The following is a 24155-nucleotide window of genomic DNA, read 5'->3' as shown; positions in this document are numbered from 1 at the left end:
AATTTTACTGAAAAAGGAGACATGCTGAAGCAAAATAAGAGACAGCCATCTGCTGACTTATTCATTAGGGCAATGCCTTGATTAATGAGGGTCAAGCTGCCTGGTTTAATTTTCAAACAATGCTAGGCAGTTAACTGTCAGTCATCATCATTGGTGCGCTCTCCATGGCAACACCTCTACCAATCAGAGCCCACTTGCCAACCAATCAGCACTCTCTTCACACACAGTATAAATTGTTGTTTTTGATATTGATATTTTTGCATAGTGTCCTGATGAGTGCAAGACGAAAAGCTTTGACATGTCTCTTTTTTCAGCAATACTCAAGTTCTGTACTACCAAATGACTACTTATAGTTTTATTTGTGTTAAATGAGGACATTAAGGGTTATGGATCTGCTTGCGTAAAGGTTGAGATACAGAGCAGCCATGATCTAATTGGATGGAGGAAAGGCTTTGATAGCCACCTCCCACTCTCATGCTTCTGCCATTGCCAAGAAGGAGGGGAATTCAAGGGCTACAGACTCACTGTGTGCTGCTCCTGAGTGCCGACCCTACATCAGTATTTTACGACAATAACAAACAAATGAGAAACAGTGTACTTTAATGCATAGGCTCCGTAAATATATGTTGAAAATAATGATATTAAATAGAAAAAAATAGGAATGAAAAATTAATGCCATTATTAGCTTAGTGCATGTATCAAATTTGGCATTTTATTTGCAGGCTACAGGCGGATACTGGAGTTCAAAAAGAATGATGGTTCATACGGAGCATGGCTACATCGCCCCAGTAGCACATGGTGGGTTTGACATGTTTCTCAGTTATTTTGCTAAACTAATGTAATTGTTTCTATTATTCGTTATACCCACAGCCTGAAATTCAGTATGACTGACATAAATAACCTTGAATAACGTGCAGTCAGGTAATGGGTGCTAGTTTTGTGCTGATATCCAAAACCGTTTTTTTTAAATCTCTGTATTGGGATTGAAATTGTGTTATCGCAGGTTTAGACTGACTTGCATACATTCAAACTAAAATAAATTCACATCAACCTTCAAGCCTAGTATATTATAAGGAGCTTCTGTTGTGATGTATGCCATCTAGGTATAATGTCCATGGATTAATTGGATGCAATTTCAATGAGCTGCCTTTTTGAACCACTGCAGTCCATGTGGTGTAGGTACATCCACAGTGTTGATAGGAAGGGGGATCCAAGATTTTGAACCAACAATAGTGAAATAATGGTGATATACTTCCAAGCCAGGATGGTGTATGTCTTGGAGGGGAACTTGCAGGTGCTGGTATTCCTATGCAATTTCTGCCCTTGTTCTTCTAGGTGGTAGAGGTCATAGGTTTGGAAGGTGCTGTTGAAGGGCTCTTGGTGAGTTGCTGCAGTGCACCTTGGATATGATACCCACTGTGCACCATTGGTGGAGGGAGTAAATGTTTAAGATGGTAGGTGGGGTATCAATCAAGTGGGATGCTTTGTCCTGGATGGTATCGAGCATCTTGAAAATTGTTGGAGCTGCACTCATCCAGGCAAGTTCTCATATTCCATCACACGCCTGACTTGTGCCTTGTAGATGGTGGACAGGCTTTATAGGGTCAGGAGGTGAGTTACTCGCAGCAGAATTCACAGCCTCTTGTAGCTACTGCAATTATATGGCTGGTCCGCATAGTTCCTGGTCAATGGTAACCCACAGGCTGTTGATAGTGGGGGATTCAGCAATGCCATTGAATGTCAAAGGGAGGTGGTTAGATTCTCTTTTGTTGCAGATGGTCATTGCCTAGAACTTGGTCCAATGTGAATGTTACTTGCCGCTTATCGATCCAAGCTTGAATGTTGAACAGGTCTTGCTGCTTATGGACACAGACTGCTTCAGTATCCGAGGAATCACAAATGGCCAACCTCTCTGCTAAAGTATATCAGTCCTTCCTAACCATTCTTTCTAGGCCCCTCATAAATTTAGACATCTCAACCAAATATCTTCTTAGCCTCCTCTGTTCCAAACAAAACAAATCCAACCTATCCAATCTTAACTCATTGGATAAAATTCCCCAGTCCCAGTATCATCCTCTGTAAATCTCCTCTGTACTCTCCCTGGTATGATCATATCCTTCCAGTATTGCAGTGACTGCAAGTATACAGAATACTCTAGCTGTGGTCTAAGTGGTATTTTATATAGTTCTAGCATAACCTCCCTCCTCTAGTACACTAGGTCTCAGCCAATAGAGGAACGTATCCCTCTTTGCCTTACTGACTGTCTTATCTATTTATCCAGTCACCTACAGGAACCTGTGGTCATGCACTCCAAGATACCTCTGTTCCTCAACACTTCTCAGAATCCCACTATTCATTGTGTATTCCCTTGATTTGTTTGTCCTTCCCAGATCATTACCTCATGCTTCTTCAGATTGAATTTCATGTCCTATTTTTCTGCCCATCTGTCCAGTCCATTGATCCCCCCTGGAGTCTATAGATTTCTTCCTTACAAGCAACCAGAGGGCTAACTTGTTTGCATATATCAATTTAGTAGTGCTGAACATACGAAGTAGGAGCAGGAGTAGGCACCTCAGCCCCTCAAGGTTGCTCTGCCATTTGATAAGAGCATGGCTGATCTGATTGTGGCCTCTACTTTCCTGTCTACCCCCTATATCATTTGCCCCCTTGTCAGTAAAGATTCTATCTAACTCAGCCTTACAATGATGTGCCTACATCTCTCTCTGGGAAAAGAGGATTTCACAGACTAACAACCATTTGAGGGAAAAAAATCTCTCCTCATCTCAGTCTTAAATGGGAGACACCTTGTTTTTAAACTGTGTTCCCTAGTTCTAGTCTCTCCCACAAGGGGAAACATCCTTTCAGCATCTACCCTGTCAATCCCCTCAGGATCTTATATGTTTCAAGAAGATCACCTCTCATTCTTCTAAACTCCAAAGGATACGGGCCCAACCTGTCCAACCTTCCCTCATAAGATAACTACTTCATCCCAGGAATCAGTCGAATGAACCTCTGAACTGCTTCTAATGCAATTATGTCTTTCCTAAATAGGGAGACCAAGCCTGTACACAGTAATCTAGATGTAATCTCTTGAATGCCATGTACAACTGTAGCAAAACTTCCCTACTTTCATATTCTATTCCCCTTGTAATGAACAACAATATTCCATTTGCCTCCCTAATCACTTGCTATACCTGCATACTTTTTGTGATTCCTGTACCAGGACATTCAGGTCCCCCTGTACCACATATTTCTGCAATCTCGCTCTATTTAAATAATATGCTGTTTCTCTATTCTTCCCGCCAAAGTGGACAAGTTCACTATTTTCCACATTAAATCTCATCTGCCAATTTTTTGCCCACTCGCTGAAACTATCTATATCCCTTTGTAGACTCCTTATCTCCTCTTCACAATGTACTCTCCTGCCTATCTTTGTGTCATCGGCATATTTTGATGTGTTACCTTGTCAAATGCCTTCTGGAAATCCAGGTTCACCACATCTACAGGTTCCCCTTTATCCTTTATGCATGTTCCTTCCCCAAGGAACTCAAATAAATTAGTTAAACATGATTTCCCTTTTACAAAACCATGTTGACTCTGCCTGCATTGAGATTTTCTGAGTGCCCTGCTATAACTTCCTTAATAATAGATTCCAGCATTTTTCATATGACAGGTGTTAGACGAACTGGCTTGTAGTTTCCTGCTTTCTACTCCCCCTTTCTTGAATAGAGGAGTTACATATGCTATTATCCAATCTGATGGGATTTTCCCATAATCTAAGGAATTTTGGAAAATTAAAACCAATGCATCTACTATCTCAGCAGCCATTTCTTTTAAGATCCTAGGATGAAGTCCATCAGGACCTGGGGGCTTGTCAGCTTTTAGTCGTAATAATTTTCTGAGTATCCTTTCCCTGATTGTAATTGTTTTATGTTCCTCCCCTCCTTTCACCTCTTGATTTGCAATTATTTCTGGGATGTTATTTGTCCCTTCTACAGCAAAAACAGGTGCAAAATATCTGTTCAATTCATCCACCATTTCCTTATTTTCCATTATTAATTCCCCAGACTCATTCTTTGGAGGACTGATGCACACTTTGGTTACTTTTTTCCCTTTAACGTACCTGTAGAAACTCTTACTATCTATTTGTATATTTTTAGCTAGCTTTCACTTAGCCTCTAATTTCTCCCTCATTTTTTAATTCTTCCTTTGTCCTTTTTAAAGCACTGTTCAATCTTCTGACCTGCCCCTAATCTTCGCGGAATTACGAACATACAAAATAGGGGCAGAAGTAGGCCATTCGGCCCCTCAAGCCTGCTTCACCATTCAATAAGATCATGTTTGTATTTCTAATTCCATATTCCCATCCACCCCACGGTGACCTTTAATTCCCTTTCTGAACAAGAATCTATCTACCTGCATCTTAAAAACAGTCAATAACCCCGCCTCCACCTGAGGCAGAGAGTTCCAAAGTCGCGCAACCCTCTGAGAGAAAAAAAATTATCTTCATCGCTATCCTAAAAGGGCGACCCCTAATTTTAAACAGTGCCCCCTAGTTCTGGGCTCACCCACAAGAGGAAACATTTTCATGTCCACCTTGTCAAGAATGATCAGAATCTTGCATACTTCAGTAAAGTCATCACTCACTCTTATAAACTGCAGTGGAAACAAGTCCAACCTGCCCAACCTAACCTCATAAGAAAACATGTTCATTCCAGGTATCAATCTAGTAAACCGCCTCTAAAGCATTTACATCATTGATTGTATGCTTTGAATTGTAGGCATTTTTTTGAACGTTTAAAATTCTGGGTTTGGGTTTATTTGTAAGTAACAATAATTGATTAATACAGTGTATACACTCCTTTCTGATTTGTCTTTCCAATGTCTATATTGTTTTACATTTCAGGTTAACTGCATTTGTTGTTAAGATACTCTCAATAGTTCGGACTCAGATTGATGTTAACGATGAGCACATTCAACAATCTGTGTTGTATTTGATTCGAAGTCAGCGTCCAACTGGATATTTTTTGGATCCTCATCCAGTGATACACAGAGAAATGCAGGTTACGTAAATTTTTATATTAATGTACATCTGAAACCCTCTTTATCTGCCTTTAGAGCCTTGGTATTTGTCTCCCCTGACTTCAGCAAAGAATAGAATCGTGTGGAGTGAAAAACCAGCGTTGGGTTCAATCGCGTCAGTTTCCAGACGGATGGTTAGGGGTAAATTCCACCCCTGCCTCCCAGTTTCCATGAGACTTCAAGTCAATTAACCCAGGAGTAATATGATGGCCTTTATGGCCACATTTATCAGTTGTGTTTGAACGTTTTCTGCATTCCAGGTCATCATCGCTTCTTTGCTTCTCTACCACATCAATAAAGTTGGGCACAGATATTTAATTGACATCATCCAAACACTAAGTACATATAGCAAGAGTTGGCCAGTATTGAAAAAAAACATTGCATTGGACATAAAAGAACATAGCCCTGAATCTTTTGGTCGATGTGCGGGGGCGGGCCCCGCTCGCCGATGCATAAAATGATGTCACCACGCGTCATTCAGATCTTCAGTTCAGCGGGCGCGCACAGGAGTTGTCTGTGCACCTTGTCAAAGACCATTTAAATAGCAATTAAAATAATCAACAGGGCTGCCCGTCCAACCTTAAGGTTGGCGGGCAGGCAAAGAGCCCAGGCGGCCTTCGCATTTTTCATGGAACCTCATCCACGGGTGGGATGCAGTTTCATGAAGGTTTTTAAACTTCAATAAAAATTTTCAATAAAAGTCACAGACATGTCCCAGCTCATGTGATACTGTCACATGAGGGGACATGTCCGAATAATGTTTAAAAATCTTTCATTTGCTTTTTCACAATGGAATTAAGCTCCCTGAGGCACCTCTGTGCCTCAGGGAGATTTCGGCGCTCTTTCGCGCGCATGCCTTCTCCCCCCACGCACACAGGGAGCGCTTAGTGCTTCCGGGTGCGTGTCACGCTGGACGGGCATTAATTGGCCCGCCCACATAAAATGGTGGTGCGCAGCCGATCCCGGGCGGTGATCAGCCGCGCGCCCACCCCCGCTCAGCCCCCACCGACGGGGAGAAAATTCTCCCCACACAAATTTGGGAGGCGGGGGAGGGGAATGCACAGGTTATACCATTCCTTCCAGCCTGCTCAACAAGATCATGGCTGGTCTCTACCATATCTCTGCTTCCCTTCCTTATCCCCAAATCCCTTTATCCCACTAGAGCATGGAAAAGCTATCAGCGTCAGCCTTGAATATACTCATCAATTGAGCATCCACAGTTTACTGGGGTAGAGGATTCAAAAGATTCACAACCTTTTGAGCGAAGTAATTTCTCATCTTCTGAATTCTAAATAGCCCGCTCCTTATCCTGAGATTAGGGGCCGCAGTCCTCAGTGGGGGGATGGTGGCATAGTGGTGATGTCACTGAGCTAATAATCCCGAGACCCAGGCTAATGGTTCAAGTGCTACTACAGCAGCTGCTGGAATTGAAATTCAATTGATAAAATCTGGAATACGAAGGGGGCAGGGAAAAGCTAACCTCCGTAATGGTGACCATGAAACAGTTGTCGACTATTGGTAACAACCCATCTGTTTCACTAATGGCCTTAAGGAAAGGAAATCTGCCATCTGCCCACATATGACTCCAGATTCACAGCAATGTGGCTGACTTTTAATTGCCTTCAGGAATGGCTCAGTGAGCCACTCAGTTCAAGGGAAATTAGGCACATCCCATGAAAGAATAGAGAAAAAAATAGTCCCACTCTCTTTAGCTATGGAAAACAGCCCCTCAGCAGCTACTCTGCCATGGTCTCTAAGCAATTTATATGTTTCAACATGGTCACCTGTCATTCTTCTGGACTCCAGAGGGTATAGGCCCAATTTACTCAATCATTCTTGAAAGGGCAACTCTCATCCCAGGAAGGAACTATGAACAAAAAAGAGGAACAAGTACTTCTCTGCAGGCGTCAATGTGCGCTGTCAGTCTGGGGTACCAATCAGTGTGAGAAGACGTCAACCATGACACATTGATAATGCTGATCCTCCATTCAAAATTGTCGCCTAAACTAATTTGCTCTCTGTTGGTCTTTTAATTTGTTTATTTTAGGGTGGAATCGGTGGACGAGAAAGCAAAATTTCCATGACGGCCTTTGTTACCATTGCGCTGGTGCATTCCTTGCCTTCCTTTCACACAGATGCTGCAAAAGAGCTAGAAGTGGTAAGGCTCAATACTAGCTATTGGTCCAAATGTTTTATGTGTGTCTTTGTTGCAGAGGTGACAATGAGCGAATAGAGATACAAAAGGGGTGGAGGTGTAATGCACTGTAATCAGTTTTTCTCCGCCCCAGCAAATGAAAATTACCTCCACCCCCAACAGAGTTTGGGTAAATTTTAACTCTGACTGGGATTCAGAACAGGAGGTAGTGGCTCTGCTTCCTCTTCTAAACTGCGTCCAATTTTCCTTTGAGGACATTGACTTCAGGTCTTCAAATGATTCCAGTGAACCGTCTCGCTATTTAAGAAAGTTGCTACAGATTATTTCCAATGTTTTCACAAAGTGAATTCTACCACCATTCCAGCATTACCAATGCTATTAGATGTATGTTGATATATGTCTATATTTATATACATAACTACCCAAAACCATAAATAGTTAGGTAAATTGTAGTCAATTACCTGTGACAACAGGCTACAATTCTCAGGTCCCAGCTTTATTGTATTTTCTGCGCACATTAAAATGGGATCAGATTAAGCTCCTCAAAGAAGTCACAGAGATAGCTTAGGTTCGGTAAACACACCCTATTTAACAATTAGCACACCACCTCTTCCTATAAGGTCTAGGATAGAATTCTCCAGATTATCACATTTCCTGCACTTTTCCCAATAGCTATAAACAAATGTGCACATTCTGTGTATATAAAAATTGTGATCCTTGTGTCACACTTTGTCACTCATGAACAGTTCTGGGTGGCATGTGTGTAAATGATTGAATCCGGTTGAGTCCAGCATGACGCCTACAATGTGTCCCTGTTCACCTTTCAGTGTCTTTGAGAATGCTTCTCAAGCGATCCCAGTGAGACAGTGTGCTCTGAATACAGCCTGAGATAAAAGTGGAAACAATGATTGCCCAGGGAATTTCCTCTGGATGGACAGCAGTTTGTTCTCTCCACAATCTCTCCTGCTTCTCTCAAATTGAAAAACAGTTGTGTTACGTGCGGAGAGTGATAGGGGAATTGTGACAGATGCTCTACCAACGATTAACTCAATTAATAGATCTCCTGTGCCATTGCTCATTGTAACAATAGACTATTGTGCTGAATCAGAATTTAAGAAGTATTCAGAATGGAAAATGCAGACAGATTGCAGTTCAGAAGCTGAGAGACAAAGGAAGCACCCACATCAACCATATGTTACAGGAAACTATACGTGAATGCTAAGTTGCTGATAAAGAAAAGCATTCTCAGGATGACCGCTGTTATCTTTGCCTACTTCAGTTTTATTCTTCTATCTCAAACTTTTGTTCTTTCAGAAAGAAAGTATTGCAAGGGCAGTTAAGTTTCTTTCCAATGAACTTGCCGATATTACGCGACCTTATGTAATGGCTATCACCGCATATGTCCTTACCTCAGTGGACCCTGATAGTTCAGAAGCGAATATGGCTGATGCCAAACTGAAAAAAATGGCAACTTATGATAAAGGTAAACATTTAGTGTCCAACCTAGTAGTGGAGCTAGCAGAGCATATTGAGTAAGGTGCTATCGCATTAAAGCTTTTGTTTTTTTTAAGTTTTGTTTTAATTGCATTGGATGTTGTGATTTAGTCATTTGAGAGCCCATATTAGCCATAATGTTGTTAAGTTGATTAAACCATATAAAGAAATCATAAGGTAGTCAAGTATATGTAGACGTGTATCCACTCCTCCTTTGTTCATTCACACACAGGAAGGTCATAGCATTCTCTCAAAGCAGCCAACCAATTTTTTAATCCCTCCGTGTTTTACATGTCCAGTACCCATTCACAAATCAACATCTCTATCTGAAAAAAAGCCCTCAAATCATTGAAATTTACGACACAAAAGGAAGCTATGTGGCTCATCATTTCAGCATCATACGAACATATGTACAAACATAGAAACATACGAAATAGGAGCAAAAGTAGGCCATTCCGCCCATCGAGCCTACTCCACCATTCAATAAGATCACGGCTGATCTGTTTATATTACTAATTCCACATTCCCATCTATCGCCGATAACCTTTGATTCCCTGCCTAACAGGAATCTATCTAACTTTGCCTTAAAACTATTCAATGACCCCGCCTCCGCTGCCTTATGAGGCAGAGAATTCCAAAGTCGCATAACCCTCTGAGAGAAAAAAATTCTCCTCATCTCTTCCCTAAAAAGGTACCCCCTACCCCTAATTTTAAAACAGTGCCCCCTAGTTCTGGACCCACCCACAAAAGGAAACACCATTTCCATGTCCACCTTTTCAACACCGTTCAAGATCTTATAAACTTCAACCAATTCACTGCAACCCCCCCCACCCCCCCACCACCCACCCCCACCCCCACCCTGCCATTCTTCTAAACTCCATTCTGTCTAATATTTCCTCATAAGACAACCCACTCATTCCAGGTATCAATCTAGTAAACCTCCTCTGAACCGCCTCCAATGCATTAACCTCCTTCATTAAATAAGGAGACCAAAATTGCACACAATATGTGGTCTCAGCAATGCCCTGTATAACTGAAGCATAGCATCCTTACTTATATGTTTAATTCCTTTCAGAATGAAGGATATCACTCCATTAGCCTTCTTAATTACTTGTACCTGCATACTAACTATTTGTGATTCATGCATGGGAACACTTAGATCCCTCTGCATCTCGGAGTTCTGAATTCATTCTCCATTTAAGTAATACTCTGCCTTTTAATTTTTCCTGCCAAAGTGAACAACTTCATATTTTCCCACATTGTACTCCATCTGCCAGATTTTTTCCCATTTACTTAACCTATCTATATCTGTCTGCAGCCTCCTTATGTCCTCTTCACAACATAATTTCCTACCTACCTTTGGTGTCATCTGTAAATTTAGCTACCAAATCATTGATATAAATTGTAAAAAGTTGAGGCCCCAGCACAAAGCCCTTGTGGGACTCTGTTTGTTACATCCTGCCAATCAGAAAATGACCCATTTATGCATACTCTCTGGGCAGGATTTTCCCGTCAGTGAGTGGAGGGCGGGGCTCGCTCGCCGACACATAAAATGACGCACGGTGACTTCAGGCGGAACTCCTGACGTCACCCCGCCCCATTTAAATTCTCTGGTAGGCGAGGGTGCAGCAAAATCAGCTGTGCACCCGCCAACCTGTCAATGGCCAATTGAGGCCATTGACAGAGTCATTTAGGTAATTAATGGACCTGCCCGTCCAACCTTAAGGTTGGTGGGTAGGCCAGGAGCCCCAGAGGGAATCAGAAAAAGCATGAAATCTTATCCACGGGCGGGATGAGGTTTCATGTAGGTTTTTAAAAAATGTTATTAAAGTTTTTGTAAAACTTATGGACACGTTCCCAACTCGTGACATTGTCACATGAGGGGACATGTCAAGAATTTTTTATTTTTCTCTTTTTAATATTTGTCACAGAACAGCCGATCTCCCTGAAGCTGCACTTAGCATCAGGGAGATGAGCGTGCTCTTTCCTGCGTGTGTGCGAAAGAGCGCACTCTCGATTTTGGGATTCCCCCCCTCCCTGCCCGCACAGGGAGTGCATAGCACTTCTATGTGGACGTCGCGGGGGCGGGCCTTAATTGGCCCGCCCACGTAAAATGGCACCGCACCCCCGATCGGAGGTGTCAACTGAAAGCGCGCCTGTGCACGCCCACCATTCAACTTCACCCCCGACGGGGGGAAAGATCCTGCCCTCTGTTTTCTGCCAGCCAACCAATCTTCTATCTATGCTGATATATTACACCCTACACCATGAGCTTTTATTCTCTGCAATAACCTTTGATGTGCCACCTTACCGAATACCTTCTGGAAATCCAAGTACGGTACATCTACAGACTCCCCTTTATCCATGGTGCAAGTTACTCCTTCAAAGGACTCAAATAAATTGGTTAAATATGATTTCACTTTCACAAAACCATGCTGACTCTTCCCAACTACCTTGAGTTTTTCTAAGTACCTAGCTATAACCTCCTTAATGATCTATTCTAGCACCTTTCCCACGACAGACGTCAGGCTAACTGGCCTATAGTTTCCTCTTTTCTGTCTTTCTCCCTTCTTGAATAGAGGGGTTATATTTGCTACTTTCCAGTCTGATGGAACCTTTCCAGAATCTAGCAATTTTTTGAAAATTAACATCAATGCATCTATGACCTCATTAGACACCTCTTTTAAGACCCTAGGATGAAGTCCATCAGGATGTGGAGACTTGTCAGCCCGCAACTCCATCAGTTTGCTCAGTAAGACTTTCCTAGTGATGGTAATTTCACTAAGCCTTCTCTCCCTTCTGCCTCTTGATTTACGGCTATTACTGGAATGGTTTTTGTATCCTCTGTCATGAAGACAGGAGCAAAATATTTGTTCATTTCATCCTCCATTTCCTTGTTATTACTATTAACTCCCCATTGTCATTCTTTCAAGGACCAACACTCACTTTACTTACTCTCTCCCTGAAGAAGCTTTTGCTATCCATTTTTACATTTTTAATTAGCTTCTTCTCATACTCTAATTTCTTTCTCCTGATTAACCTTTTCGTCATTCAATGCAGTTCTTTATATTCTGCCCAATCATCTGTCCTGCCACTCATCGTTGCACAATTATATGCTTTTTCCTTAAGTTTGATGCTTTCCTTAACTTTAGTTACCAAGAATGGTGGCTCCTTCCCTTAGAATATTTCTTTATAGAAGGAATGCACTTATTCTGAATACTCTGAAATATCCCCTTAAATGTCTCGCACTGCTCCTCTATTGATTTATTCTCTAGCTTAGTATCCCAGTTTACTTCAGCTAGCTCAGCTCTCATGCCCACAGAGTTTTCCTTATTTAAGTTTAAAATACAAGTCTTAGATCCACACTTTTCTCTTTCAAACTGGATGTAAAATTCAATCATATTGTGGTCACTGCTACCTAGGGGTGCCTTTACTCTGGGGTCATTAATTAATCCTGTCACATTACACAATATCAAGTCCAATATAACCTGCTCTCTGGTTGGTTCCAGAACATGCTGTTCTAAGAAACTGTCTCGAAAACATTCTATGAACTCCTCATCCAGGTTACTGCTGCCAATCTGATTTTTCCAGTTTATATGTAAATTAAAATCACCCATAATTATTGCCATCTCTTTATCACAAGCACTCAATATTTCTTCTTGTATACTTTGTTCTACATTGTTGTTACTGTTAGGGGGCCTGTAGACCACTCGTACTAGTGATTTCTTTCACCTACTATTCCTCATCTCCACCCAAACCGATTCTACATCCTGATCTTCTGAACCAAGGTCATCTTTAACTATTACACCTGTGCCATCTTTGATTAACATGCTACTCCTCCATCTTTACCTAGCTTTCTGTCCTTCCTGAATGTCATATACCCCTCAATATTCAGCACCCAATCCTTCTCATCTGCAACCATGTCTCCATAATGGCTATCAGATCATATTTATTTACTTCAGTGTGCGCTATCAACTCATTTACTTTGTTATGAATGCTACACACATTCAGATACAGCGCCTTTAGTTTTGCCTTTTTATTATCTTTGTAACATCTAGTCTTGACTGTTGCTCCGTTCTTAGGATTTTTGCCTCTCTTCCCTTTCCTCCAATTCTCTGACCCTCAGTTCCCATGTTACTATTTCGCTTTCCTGCTTTGACTCTACTTCATGATTTGTAACATCTGCCCAAGCTTGATCTCTCACCCACCCCCTTTTCAAGTGCATATTCTTGTGGTTCATGTCCCACTCCCGGAAAAACCAAGAACTGTGATTGTACTCAAAAGAGTTGCAATCTGTGACTGTTGATAACTCGAAAGAGTTTCAAGTCTTTTTAAATGCGATAAGGATTTCTGCATTTACCGCCATTTCAGGCAGTGAGTTCCAGAGCCCCACTGCCCTCTGAGTGCAAACTTTTCTTCTCCCCTCTAATCCTTCTACCAAATACTTTTAATCTGTGCCGCCTGGTTAGTAACCTCTCTGCTAACAAAGTATATCCTTCTTATCTATTATATCCCTAGGCCACTCATGATTTTGCACACCTCAATTAAATCACTATTCCAAAGGGGGGAAAAGAAAAGAATTCCAATCTTTCCTCATAGGAAAAAATTCCCTAGTCCTGGCCTTCTAGATATCCTCTTTACCCCCTCTAATGTGACTATATATATACTGTACTATATGCTGTACTCTAATTGTGACTTAACTAGTTTATATGTGTATTATATATTTAATGTATGTGTGTAGATATATATATACTCAGTTATGCCTTCTTATCCACCTTATCTATCTGCTCTACTTCCTTCAGGGATCTGTGGACTTGTAATCCAAGGTCCCTCTACTTATCTACACTTCTCTGTATCCTATCACTTATTGTGCAGCTCTTACTTTGTGTTCCCTGCCAAATGCATCACCCCACATTTCTCCAGGTTGAATTCCACTTGCCGCTTTAAAGTTATTTTCCCCTCACTATCAACCACAGCTATTTTTTTATCATCTGCAAACATCTTAACCTCGCCCCTTACATTTATAACTAAATCATTGATACATACCACAAAAAGCATGAGGCCTAGTACTGAGTCCTGTGGAACCCCACTGGAAACAGCATTCCAGTCCCAAAGACATACATACCACAGGGAGGCGGTGGCATAGTGGTATTGTTACTGGACAAGTAATCGAGAGACCCAGAGTAATGCTCTGAGGACCAAGGCAGATGGTGAAATTTGAATTCAATAAAGAATCCGGAATTAAAAGTGTAAAGATGACCATGAAACCATTGTCGATTGTGGTAAAAACCAGTCAGGTTCACTCATGTCCTTTCAGGAAGGAAATCTGCCATCCTCACCTGGTCTGACCTGCATGTGACTCCAGACCCATAGCAATGTGGTTGACTTTCAAATTAACAAGGACAATTAGGGATGGGCAATAAATGCTGGCCTAGCCGGCAACGCTCTCATCCCATGAATAAAAAAAAATCAGGCAATAGCCCTTTCCTTCCTGCCAGTGGGCCAAGCTTGGATCCAACTTGCCAATTGCCCCTGGATTCCAGGACCTTTACTGACAAATTTTCCATGAGGGATTTTGTCAAAAGCCTTACTAAAATCAATATAGACTACAGCAAATGCACTACTGACACCCAGGCTCCTTGGTACTGCTTCAAAAAATTCAGTCAAGTTCAACAAGCCATTTTCTTAACAAATTCAGCACACTGTCCTTGGTTAATTGTCCCATTCTAAATGATGATTCATATTGTTCCTCAAAAGTCATTCTAAACGCTTATCCCGCCAACAATGTTAGGCTGGCTGGGCAGTAATCGCTCGGCATGTGCCTTTTTTTCCCTTTTTAAACAATACAACAGTTGCCCAGTCCTCTGGCCCACACCTACAGCCAGAGAGGATTTAAAAGTGACAGTGAGAACATTCACTAGTTTTTTCCTTCTCTTAGCTGCCTGGGATACATGTCGTCCAGTCTGACAATTTATCCACTTTCAAAGATGCTAAACACCTTAACATTCCCTCTCTTTCTTTGTATATCCTGCCCAATATTTCACACGCCTCCTTAAATATAATGTTTGCATTGCACCCATCTTTTGTGAAGACACATGCAATATTAAGAATGATGCCCATATCTTCCACCTCCAAGTTTACCTTTCCGGTTCCTAATTAGCCCAACTCTCACTTAGCTCACCTCTTATGCTTTATGTATTCATAAAATATCTCTGGATTTTCCTGGATTTTAGTTGTCAATATTTCTCATGCCATCTCTTTACTTTCCAAATTTACTTTTTAATTCAGCCCTTTCAATACTCCTCTTGGCTTTTTAGTGGTATTGAGCTCTTAGCATGCGACATTGTCTTCCATTTTTAGTCTTATCCTACTCTGAAAGCTCCTTGACATCCAGGGACTCTAGATTTGAAGGGTTTTGTTGTCATTCTTTCTTGAGATGTGGACGTTGCTGGCAGGGCCAGCATTTGTTGTCCACCCCTAATTACCCTTGAACTGTATGGTTTGCTCAGCCATTTCATTGGGCAGTTCACAGTCAGCCACATTGTTGTGGATTTGGAGCCACATGTAGGCCAGACCAGGTAAGGATGGAAGATTTTTTAAAAATTTGTTCACAGGATGTGGGCATCACTGGCTAGGCCAGCGTTTTTATTGTCCATCGCTGATTGCCCCTGAGAAGGTGGTGGTGAGCTCCCTTCTTGAACAGCTGCAGCCAATGTGGAGTAGATACACCTATTATCTCCAATAAGTGTATATAAGGGAAGAATGACCCTGAATCTGGTCTTTTACCTCAAGCAGGCTTATTCTTCAGCCAGCTCAACAGAGTGACAGACTCCCCATTCCTTTCTCCCTTGGAGTGTTACAGCTGGAATCATTTATGGGTGTGACAATGCCCATCACCTGTTTTAACAATGCAATTGTCTTACATTGTTTAGCAATTACATTGTTAATTCCGAGTCAACAAGATGATTGATATTGGACCTTGACAATGTAATTGCTGATACATTGACAACACCCACAGTGCAGTTTGGGAGGGAGTTCCAGGATTTTGACCCAGTGACAGTGAAGGAACGGCAATACATTTCCAAGTCAGATGGCATGTGGCTTGGAGGGGAACTTGCATTTTCTTCACATTAGTGAACCAGATGGACTTTTATGACAATCAATGATAGTTTCATGGTTACTATTACTGAGGCCCGATTTATATTCCAGATTTATTAATTGAATTTAAATTCCACCAGCTACTATGGTGGGATTTGAACCCATGTCCCCCAGAGCATTAGCCTGGGCCTCACTAGCTCTCACTGCTCTGACACTGATTTACCTTTGAATAGCTGTTTCCAATCCAATTTTGACAAATCACACCTCAGCTTGGTAAAATAGGCCTTTCCCTAATTTAAAGCATTTAGTCCTGGACTACCTTTATTCCTTCCATAGCAACCATAAATATAACTGAATGATCATCACTACCACAAAAACGGACTACAACAAATATCCTTTATAGACTCATAGATGTCTACAGCACAGAAGGAGGCCATTCGGCACATCGTGTCCACGCCAGTCAACAAAGATCTGACTACACTAATCCCATTTTCTAGCGCTTGGCCCATAGCCCTAGAGGCTATGGCAATGCTAGCTGCTCAGTTGCACACTCTGAAACTAAGTCTTCAACTGTCACATCTCTTGTTGGGATTGTCACATTCTGGTTAAAAACAATCTGCTAAATGCATTTTGAGAATTATGCACCCTCTACATCTTTTACACTGAATCTATCCCAGATAATATTATGGTGGTTGAAATCTACTATTATAGCCCTATAGTTTTTGAACTTTCTAGAAATATACCGACACATTTGCTCTTTTATCTATCTCAGATTGTATGGAGGATGTATAGTATATTCCCAACAATGTGGTTTCTCGTCTTTTGTTCCTCATTTGACCCAAATGGCCTCACTTGTTGATTCTTCTAACATATCCTTGCAGTCGTAATTGTTTCCATTTGTTAACAAATATTGTGACCTCCACCCACCACATCCTCCGCTCCAATTTCATCCTCCACTCTATCCCATCTGAAAATCATTTACCTGTGAATGTTGAGATACTGCAGCTGCCTACTTTGTGCAACGCTTAAGTAATATCTGTGATATGCTTCCAAGTGTCTGTGTCCTCAGCTCATCTACCTTATTCACTAGGCTACTGACATTGAAGTAGATACCACTAATCACTGAACAGCTCTTTTCTTATCTATTTCCGAGTCTTTGTTTCCTTGACCATCCATAATCAGTCACAAATTTTATGCCTTCCATTTCCAGCTTTTCTTTTATCCCTTTTGAACCTATGCTTAGTTTCCCATCGCCCTGCCCAGCTGGCTTGAACCCTCCCAACAGAATGAGTAAAACTCGTTGCCATTGTATTGATCCCGGCCCTGTTGAGGTGCAAACCATCCAGCTTGTCAAGGTCCCATCTCATCCAGAACCAGCTCAAATGCCCCAGAAATCTAAAGCCCTTCTTATCTCCTCAGTGACAAAATACTTTGCACTATTCTCCTATTTCTGTACTCACTGTCTTGTGGCACTGGTAGTAATCCAGAACTCGAGATCCTTAAGCTGACAAGACTTTTTGCACATGTGGCTGTCGAGAACTTGAGAAGTATCCTGAAGTTCCCACATGGAACAGGGTGTGCATTTGACGGGGCTGAGGTGGCCTTCCATGTCTTTAATTATTAGAGTGCTATCTAAATTACCAGAAATAAAACTCAAATGTTGGCTCTGATGTAGGCAGAACAAAAACTCACCAGCTACCCACCAATCATCTCTTTCCCTTATGCTGACATTCCTTTAAGGGGTTTTTAATCTCTCTCACTGATACTCATGCCCTCTTACCTGTGGGCTCTTTGATAGCATCCCTGTCTTAGATTAGTTGAAGAGAAATTAATAACTGAGCTTATGCCTGTTATCTTTCTGTGAAGTTGGAGCAATTTGATTCCATTATTTCCTAAATGAGTTGAGTTGTTTTACTTATATCTATTGTCTATCCCATTCACTATCATTTAGGGTCAACCATTCGAGTATCTTGTAATTTATCCCGAATCCTGAAATGGGACTTATACCTGCGTTGTTCATTTGAAAAGCAATCTTTTCAGGGGAAACACAGAGTCATGATCAGAGACACAATCCCATCTACATTTAACTGTAATTGAGAACATGCATCCCCTTTGTAATTATTGCAGATAAGAAAATGGGTCAGGGTCTTTCTGCTCCTCACATGGATAACCAGCGTCAACTCTTTGAGAACTCTGTATTTCCCAGTTCTAGCCTCTTGCGCACCTCCCAGCTCCTTTTCCTCACAATTGGTGGCCACGCCTTCAGCTACCTAGGCTTTAAGCTCTGGGATTCACTTCTGAAACTTCTCCACCTGTTTATCTCTCTCTCGGTCCTGCTTTAAGATGTTTTCGATCTACCTATTTTTTGAAGTTTTTAATTCCTGCCCTAATTAACTCCTTATGAGTTGCTGAAAAAAAGACATTTTGCTGAATCTTTTTGTCTTGTACTCATCAGGACAAACACAAGAATTCCAATTTTTAAACTATAACAATGATTTATACTACTGGAGGAAAGGGTGCTGATTGGTTGACAAGTCGACTCTGATTGGCCGAGGTGTTGCTGTGTTGAATGCAGTGGGTAACGATAGGTTCCCCAAGCTCCCGGGTATTTCAACAAAAGGCACAGGCTTGAACATATTCCTTTAATTTATTCATTTTCCTCAAAAAGCTTGGGTAGCTTGTCTCTCTTTGTCAGTAATATTAAAGATCTGTATTACTAAACCCTTGGTGTGGTTCAGTGCCCATTCTTTTCTAGTAACTCTCCTGGGAAATGACTTGAGATCTTTCACTGGTTTCAAGGCACTATAGAAACAAGATATTGTTAAATCCATCTGTCCGAATTCAGCATTACCATTGCATGGCCATTTCTTTCTTGCTTCAGAGAACACCAGCATTATTGCATTTTATAAAAAAAGCAGTTGCCATATGAACACACAGTGGTGAACCAGATTGAAATTATAACTGCCTGAAACTTTACAGCTTGCAGAACATTGCAGCTTTTGAGTTTGCCCTTGTCGCTCTAACACAGTTGAAGTTAACCCACGTTGTGATTTTGAAGCGTTAATTCTGATAATCTGTTTGTGTTTCAATCATAAAATAGAAAATAATACCCGTTATTGGAAAGCTGATGAAAAATCATTACTCATTGGAGAAACCGAACCAGGGAGAATACCTCAAGCATCAGCTATAACAATAGAGGCCACTTCATACGCATTGCTTCAGGCTATAACCAAGAAAGATCTCCCCTACGCGTATGCTATTGTAAAATGGTTAACTCAGCAAAGGAACTACGGTGGAGGATTCCGCTCAACCCAGGTATGTTTTCACCAATTATTGAGTTGATTGCATTTTTGTTCAATGAAAATATGCACGAGCTTTTGTTGCACTGAATGCACAGGTTGATGCACATTTTCCCTTTGTAACTCTGTCTCCCAATATATGTCAAGTTTTTTTTTGTTCTTTCATGGGATATTGGCATTGCTGGCAAGGCCAGCATTTGTTGCCCTATCATTAATTGCCCTTGAACTGAGTGGTTTGCTCAGCCATTTGGTCAACCTCATTATTGTGCATCTGGAGTCAATGTGAGACCAGGTAAGGCTGGCAGATTTCCTTCCCAAAGGGGATTATTGAGCCAAGTGGAATTGGAATTTTAATGACAATCTCATGGTCATGATTAACAACTAGCTCAATCCCAGATTTTGCTAATTGAATTTAAAAGGAAACTACGATGGTATGAGGTGCGAGTTGGCTATGATGGATTGGGAAATATTTCTTAAAGAGATAACGGTGGATAGGCAATGGCAAACATTCAAAGAGCGCATGGGTGAACTGCAACAATTGTTTATACCTGGCTGGTGCGAAAGTAAAACAGGAAAGGTGGCCAAACCATGGCTTACAAGGGAAATTAGAGATAGTATTAGATCCAAGGAAGATGCATACAAATTGGCTAGAAAAAGCAACAGACCTGAGGATTGGAAGCAGTTTAGAATTCAGCAAAGGAAGACCAAGGGATTGATTAAGAAGGGGAAAATAGAGTACGAGAGTAAGCTTGCGGAGAACATAAAAACTGACTGTAAAAGTTTCTACAGGTATGTGAAGAGAAAAAGATTGGTGAAGACAGAGGTAGGTCCCTTACAGTCAGAAACAGGGGAATTTATAATGGGGAACAAAGAAATGGCTGATCAACTAAATACATGCTTTGGCCCTGTCTTCACAAAGGAGGACACAAATAACATACCAGAAATGTTGGGGAACACAGGGTTTAGTGAGAGGGAGGAACTGAAAGAAATTAGTATTAGTCGGGAAATGGTGTTGTGGAAATTGATCGGATTGAAAGCTGATAAACCCCAGGGCCTGATAATCTACGTCCCAGAGTACTTAAGGAAGTGGCCCTAGAAATAGTGGGTGCATTTGTGGTCATCTTCCGAGATTCTATAGACTCTGGAAGAGTTCCTACAGATTGTAAGGTAGCTAATGTAACCCCGCTATTTAAAAAGGGAGGTAGAGAGAAAACAGGGAATTATAGACCAGTCAGCCTGAGTCTGTAGTGGGGAAAATCCTAGAGTCCATTATAAAAGATTTAATAGCTGAGCACTTGGAAAACAATGGCAGAATCAGACAGAGTCCGCATAGATTTATTAAAGGGAGATCATGCTTGACAAATCTACTGGAATTTTTTGAGGATGTAACTAGTAGAGTTGTTGAGGGGGAGCCAGTGGATGTGGTTTATTTGGACTTTCAGAAGGCTTTCAACAAAGTCCCACATAAGAGATTTGCGTGTAAAATTAAAATGCATAGGATTGGGGGTAGTGTATTGAGATGGATAGAAAACTGGTTGGCAGACAGGAAACAAAGAGTAGAAATAAACCGGTCTTTTTCCGAATGGCAGGCAGTGACTAGTGGGGTACTGCAGGGATCGGTGCTGGGACCCCAGCTATTCACAATATATATTAATGATTTAGATGAGGGAACTAACTGTAATATCTCCAAATTTGCAGATGACACAAAGCTGGGTGGGAGGGTAAACTGTGAGGAGGATGGAGAAATGTTTCAGTGTAATTTGGACAAGCTGAGTGAGTAGGCAAATACATGGCAGATGCAATATAATGTGGATAAATGTGAGGTTATTCACTTTGGTAGTAAAAACAGGAAGACAGATTATTATCTGAATGGCTATAAATTGAGAGACAGGAACATGCATCGAGACCTGGGTGTTCTCGTACACCAGTCACTGAAGGTAAGCATGCAGGTGCAGCAGGTGGTAAAGAAGGCAAATGGTATGTTGGCCTTCATAGCGAGAGGATTCGAGTATAGGAGCAGGGATGTCTTGCTGCAATTATACAGGGCCTTGGTGAGGCCACACCTGGAATATTGTGTGCAATTTTGGTTTCCTTATCTGAGGAAGGATGTCCTTGCTATAGAGGGAGTGCAGCGAAAGTTTACCAGTCTGATTCCTGGGATAGCGGGACTGACATATGAGGAGAGATTGAGTCGGTTAGGATTATATTTACTGGGGTTCAAAAGAATGAGGGGGGATCTCACAGAAACCTATAAAATTCTAACAGGACTAAACAGGGTAGATGCAAGAAGGATGTTCCCGATGGTAAGGGAGTCCAGAACCAGGGATCACAGACTGAGGATGTGGGGTAGACCATTTAGGACTGAGATGAGAAGAAATTTCTTCACCCAGAGAGTGGTGAGCCTGTGGAATTTGTTACCACAGAAAGTAGTTGAGGCCAAAACATTGTATGTTTTAAAGAAGGAGTTAGATATAGCTCTTGGGGTGAAAAGGATCTGGGGAGAAAGTGGGAGCAAGCTATTGAGTTGGATGATCAGCCATGATCGTAATGAATGGTAGAGCAGGCTCAAAGGGCTGAATGGCCTACTTCTGCTCCTATTTTTTTATGTTTCTATTCTACGAACTATTGTGGTAGGATTTGAACCTATGCCCCCAGAGCATTGATCCAGGTCTCTGGATTACTAGTCCAGTGACATTACCACTACACCACTATTTCCCCCACTAGTGGTTTCCTAAACCACACAACTTTACTCTCTTTTGTCCCACCTGGAGAATTAGATTAAAATTGCCCCTGAATAGCATTCTTGTGACAGCCTATCACTCTGTGGTCATTAATGTTATTGACAGCGCTCGGATATAGAGGATTTCATTTAAAATGAGTTCTTGGCAGAGTTTTGTCTGAATGGGAGCCCTGTTTCCAGAGAGCTCCAAGTGAGATGGGCACCCACAAGTAATGAGAAGTGATTGTATACCTATTTTCTGCACATGGTACGAACCAGAACAGTCATATTATTCAGTCAACTAGTATCCATCCATCAATTACTGGTGAGTATATTTCAGTATGTTCCCTCTTTTTGTTGATAAGGACACAGTGGTTGCCCTGGAAGCTCTGTCAGAATACAGCATTGCAACCTTTGAGCCTGAGGAAATCGATATTCTATTTACATTCAGCAGCCCAAGTAGAAGCAACAAGGAGAAACTTAGTTTAAAAGGAAAGAATGCTTTAATACAGGATGAGTTAAAGGTAAGAATTGAATCTAAAGTCAATTCTATATGTGATTTCGATGCCTTCTTAGAGAATGGGAATGTACATTTATCCACAGAATGTAATCACACTAGGGTTATATGGATGACATTATTCTTCCTGTCTGCAAAGAACCGGGCCCTGTGTATTAAGGTAAGTAGCTTCCAGTACATGCATTAACACACAGGGCCCTGTTCTTTGCAAACAGAAAGAACATGTACATACATTGCGCCAGTTTCAACTAAACAAAATAAGTGACAGCCATTCACTGACTCATTCCTCAGGGCAATGCCTTGACCAATCAGGGTCAAGCTGCCTGTTTTAAATTTCAAACAATGCTTGGCAGTTAACTGTCAGTCACCTCAGTGGTGCATTCTCCATGGCAACTCCATTTGCCAACCAATCAGCACCCTCTTTACATACAGTATAAATTGTTATTTCCCCCTTTATATTGGTATTCTTGTGAGTGTCCTGATGAGTGCAAGACAAAAAGCTGAGACATGTCTCCTTTTCAGCAATACTCAAGTTCTGTATGGCCAAACCACTATATTGATAACAGTTAAAGAAATAGGCATTCCAAAATTAGTTTACAACTTGGTCCTCTTCAGAGATTAATTTCAGGAAAGGATTATTTTATCTGTTGCAAATCCGGGGAAAGATTTATGGGGGTGGTAGGTGCATTTCTTACCTGGGAATTAACAAACAGGAAAGCTGGGGATCCATCACACAGGAGGTCCTGGAGTACAGCAGGTAGAATTGGATATGGGCGGAGGGTCAAAGTAGACAGAATCCCCATCGGCTCCCCTCGTTATATAACACAAAATCCAGTGTGATTGAAGTTAATGGGGCTGAATATTGGGTGGGACATATGTAATATATGACGAGTGCGATATTGCCCGTTTTGTCTCCCCGCTAGTGCGCAATTTAACACCCATGGTTCTTTATGCCAGTGTAATTCGGCGCAGGTCTAAACCTGGGGCTCAGGAACGCTAAAGGAATTGGATGGTTTACATGGCAAATGGGAATAGATCCCGCAGGACAGAGGTCAGACCGGTGCACAAACCTTGAGCAGAACCCCTTCAGAGAATAATGTTTAAAGACCTGATATGTGAACTATAAAGAGAATGATGGTTCATAACACAGAACTTATTTCTGTCGCATTTTAGTTCCCCCTGGGAGAAGTTATTAACATCCATCTGTCGGGCAATGGGAATGGAACTCTCACCGTGAGTAAATACTTTTAGTTAAACAAGTAAATATAAGGACACAAAAAATAGAAGCAGGAGTAGGCCATTCGGTCCCTCGACCCTGCTCCCCAGTCAACAAGATCATGGTTGATCTGAGGTGGCCTTAACACCACTTTCCTCCCTGTCCCCCACAACTATTTAACTAAATAAGTAAATACTGTTTTCCTTTGTTCTTTCACGGGATGTGGGCTTCGCTGGCAGGGTCAGCATTTGTTGCTCATCCATAATTTTCCTTGAACTGAGTGACTTGCTAGGCCATTTCAGAGAGCAGTTAAGAGTCAACCACATTGCTGTGGGTCTGAAGTCACATGTAGCTCAGGCCAGGTAAGAATGGCAGATTTCCTGCCCTAAAGGGCATTAGTGAACCAGATGGGTTTTTATGGCAATCGATGATAGTTTCATGGTCACCTTTACTGGGAATAGCTTTATATCCCAGATTTATTAATTGAATTTCAATTCCACCAGCTGCTGTGGTGGGATTTGAACCCATGTCCCCGAATTATTAGCATAAAGCAAAATCCTGTGGATGCTAGAAAT

At 41.5% G+C, this 24155-nt stretch overlaps 1 protein-coding gene across 1 annotated transcript in view; it reads left to right on the top strand.

Moving 5' to 3' along the window:
- Window positions 1–24155, top strand: part of LOC144695772 (complement C4-like) — an 87555-nt gene that overhangs the window by 47192 nt on the left and 16208 nt on the right. The window contains exons 25-31 of the mRNA XM_078566749.1: window positions 723–798; window positions 4907–5063; window positions 7130–7240; window positions 8552–8720; window positions 18930–19144; window positions 22213–22371; window positions 23538–23597. Coding sequence (XP_078422875.1) covers window positions 723–798; window positions 4907–5063; window positions 7130–7240; window positions 8552–8720; window positions 18930–19144; window positions 22213–22371; window positions 23538–23597 — 947 coding nt within the window. The remainder of the gene's footprint in view (window positions 1–722; window positions 799–4906; window positions 5064–7129; window positions 7241–8551; window positions 8721–18929; window positions 19145–22212; window positions 22372–23537; window positions 23598–24155) is intronic.

The sequence above is a fragment of the Cetorhinus maximus genome, chromosome 21 (genome assembly GCF_964194155.1).
Source record: "Cetorhinus maximus chromosome 21, sCetMax3.hap1.1, whole genome shotgun sequence".
Classification (NCBI taxonomy): domain Eukaryota; kingdom Metazoa; phylum Chordata; class Chondrichthyes; order Lamniformes; family Cetorhinidae; genus Cetorhinus; species Cetorhinus maximus.
The sequence above is the reverse complement of the archived record's forward strand: the minus strand, read 5'-3'. Positions and strand labels throughout refer to the sequence as shown.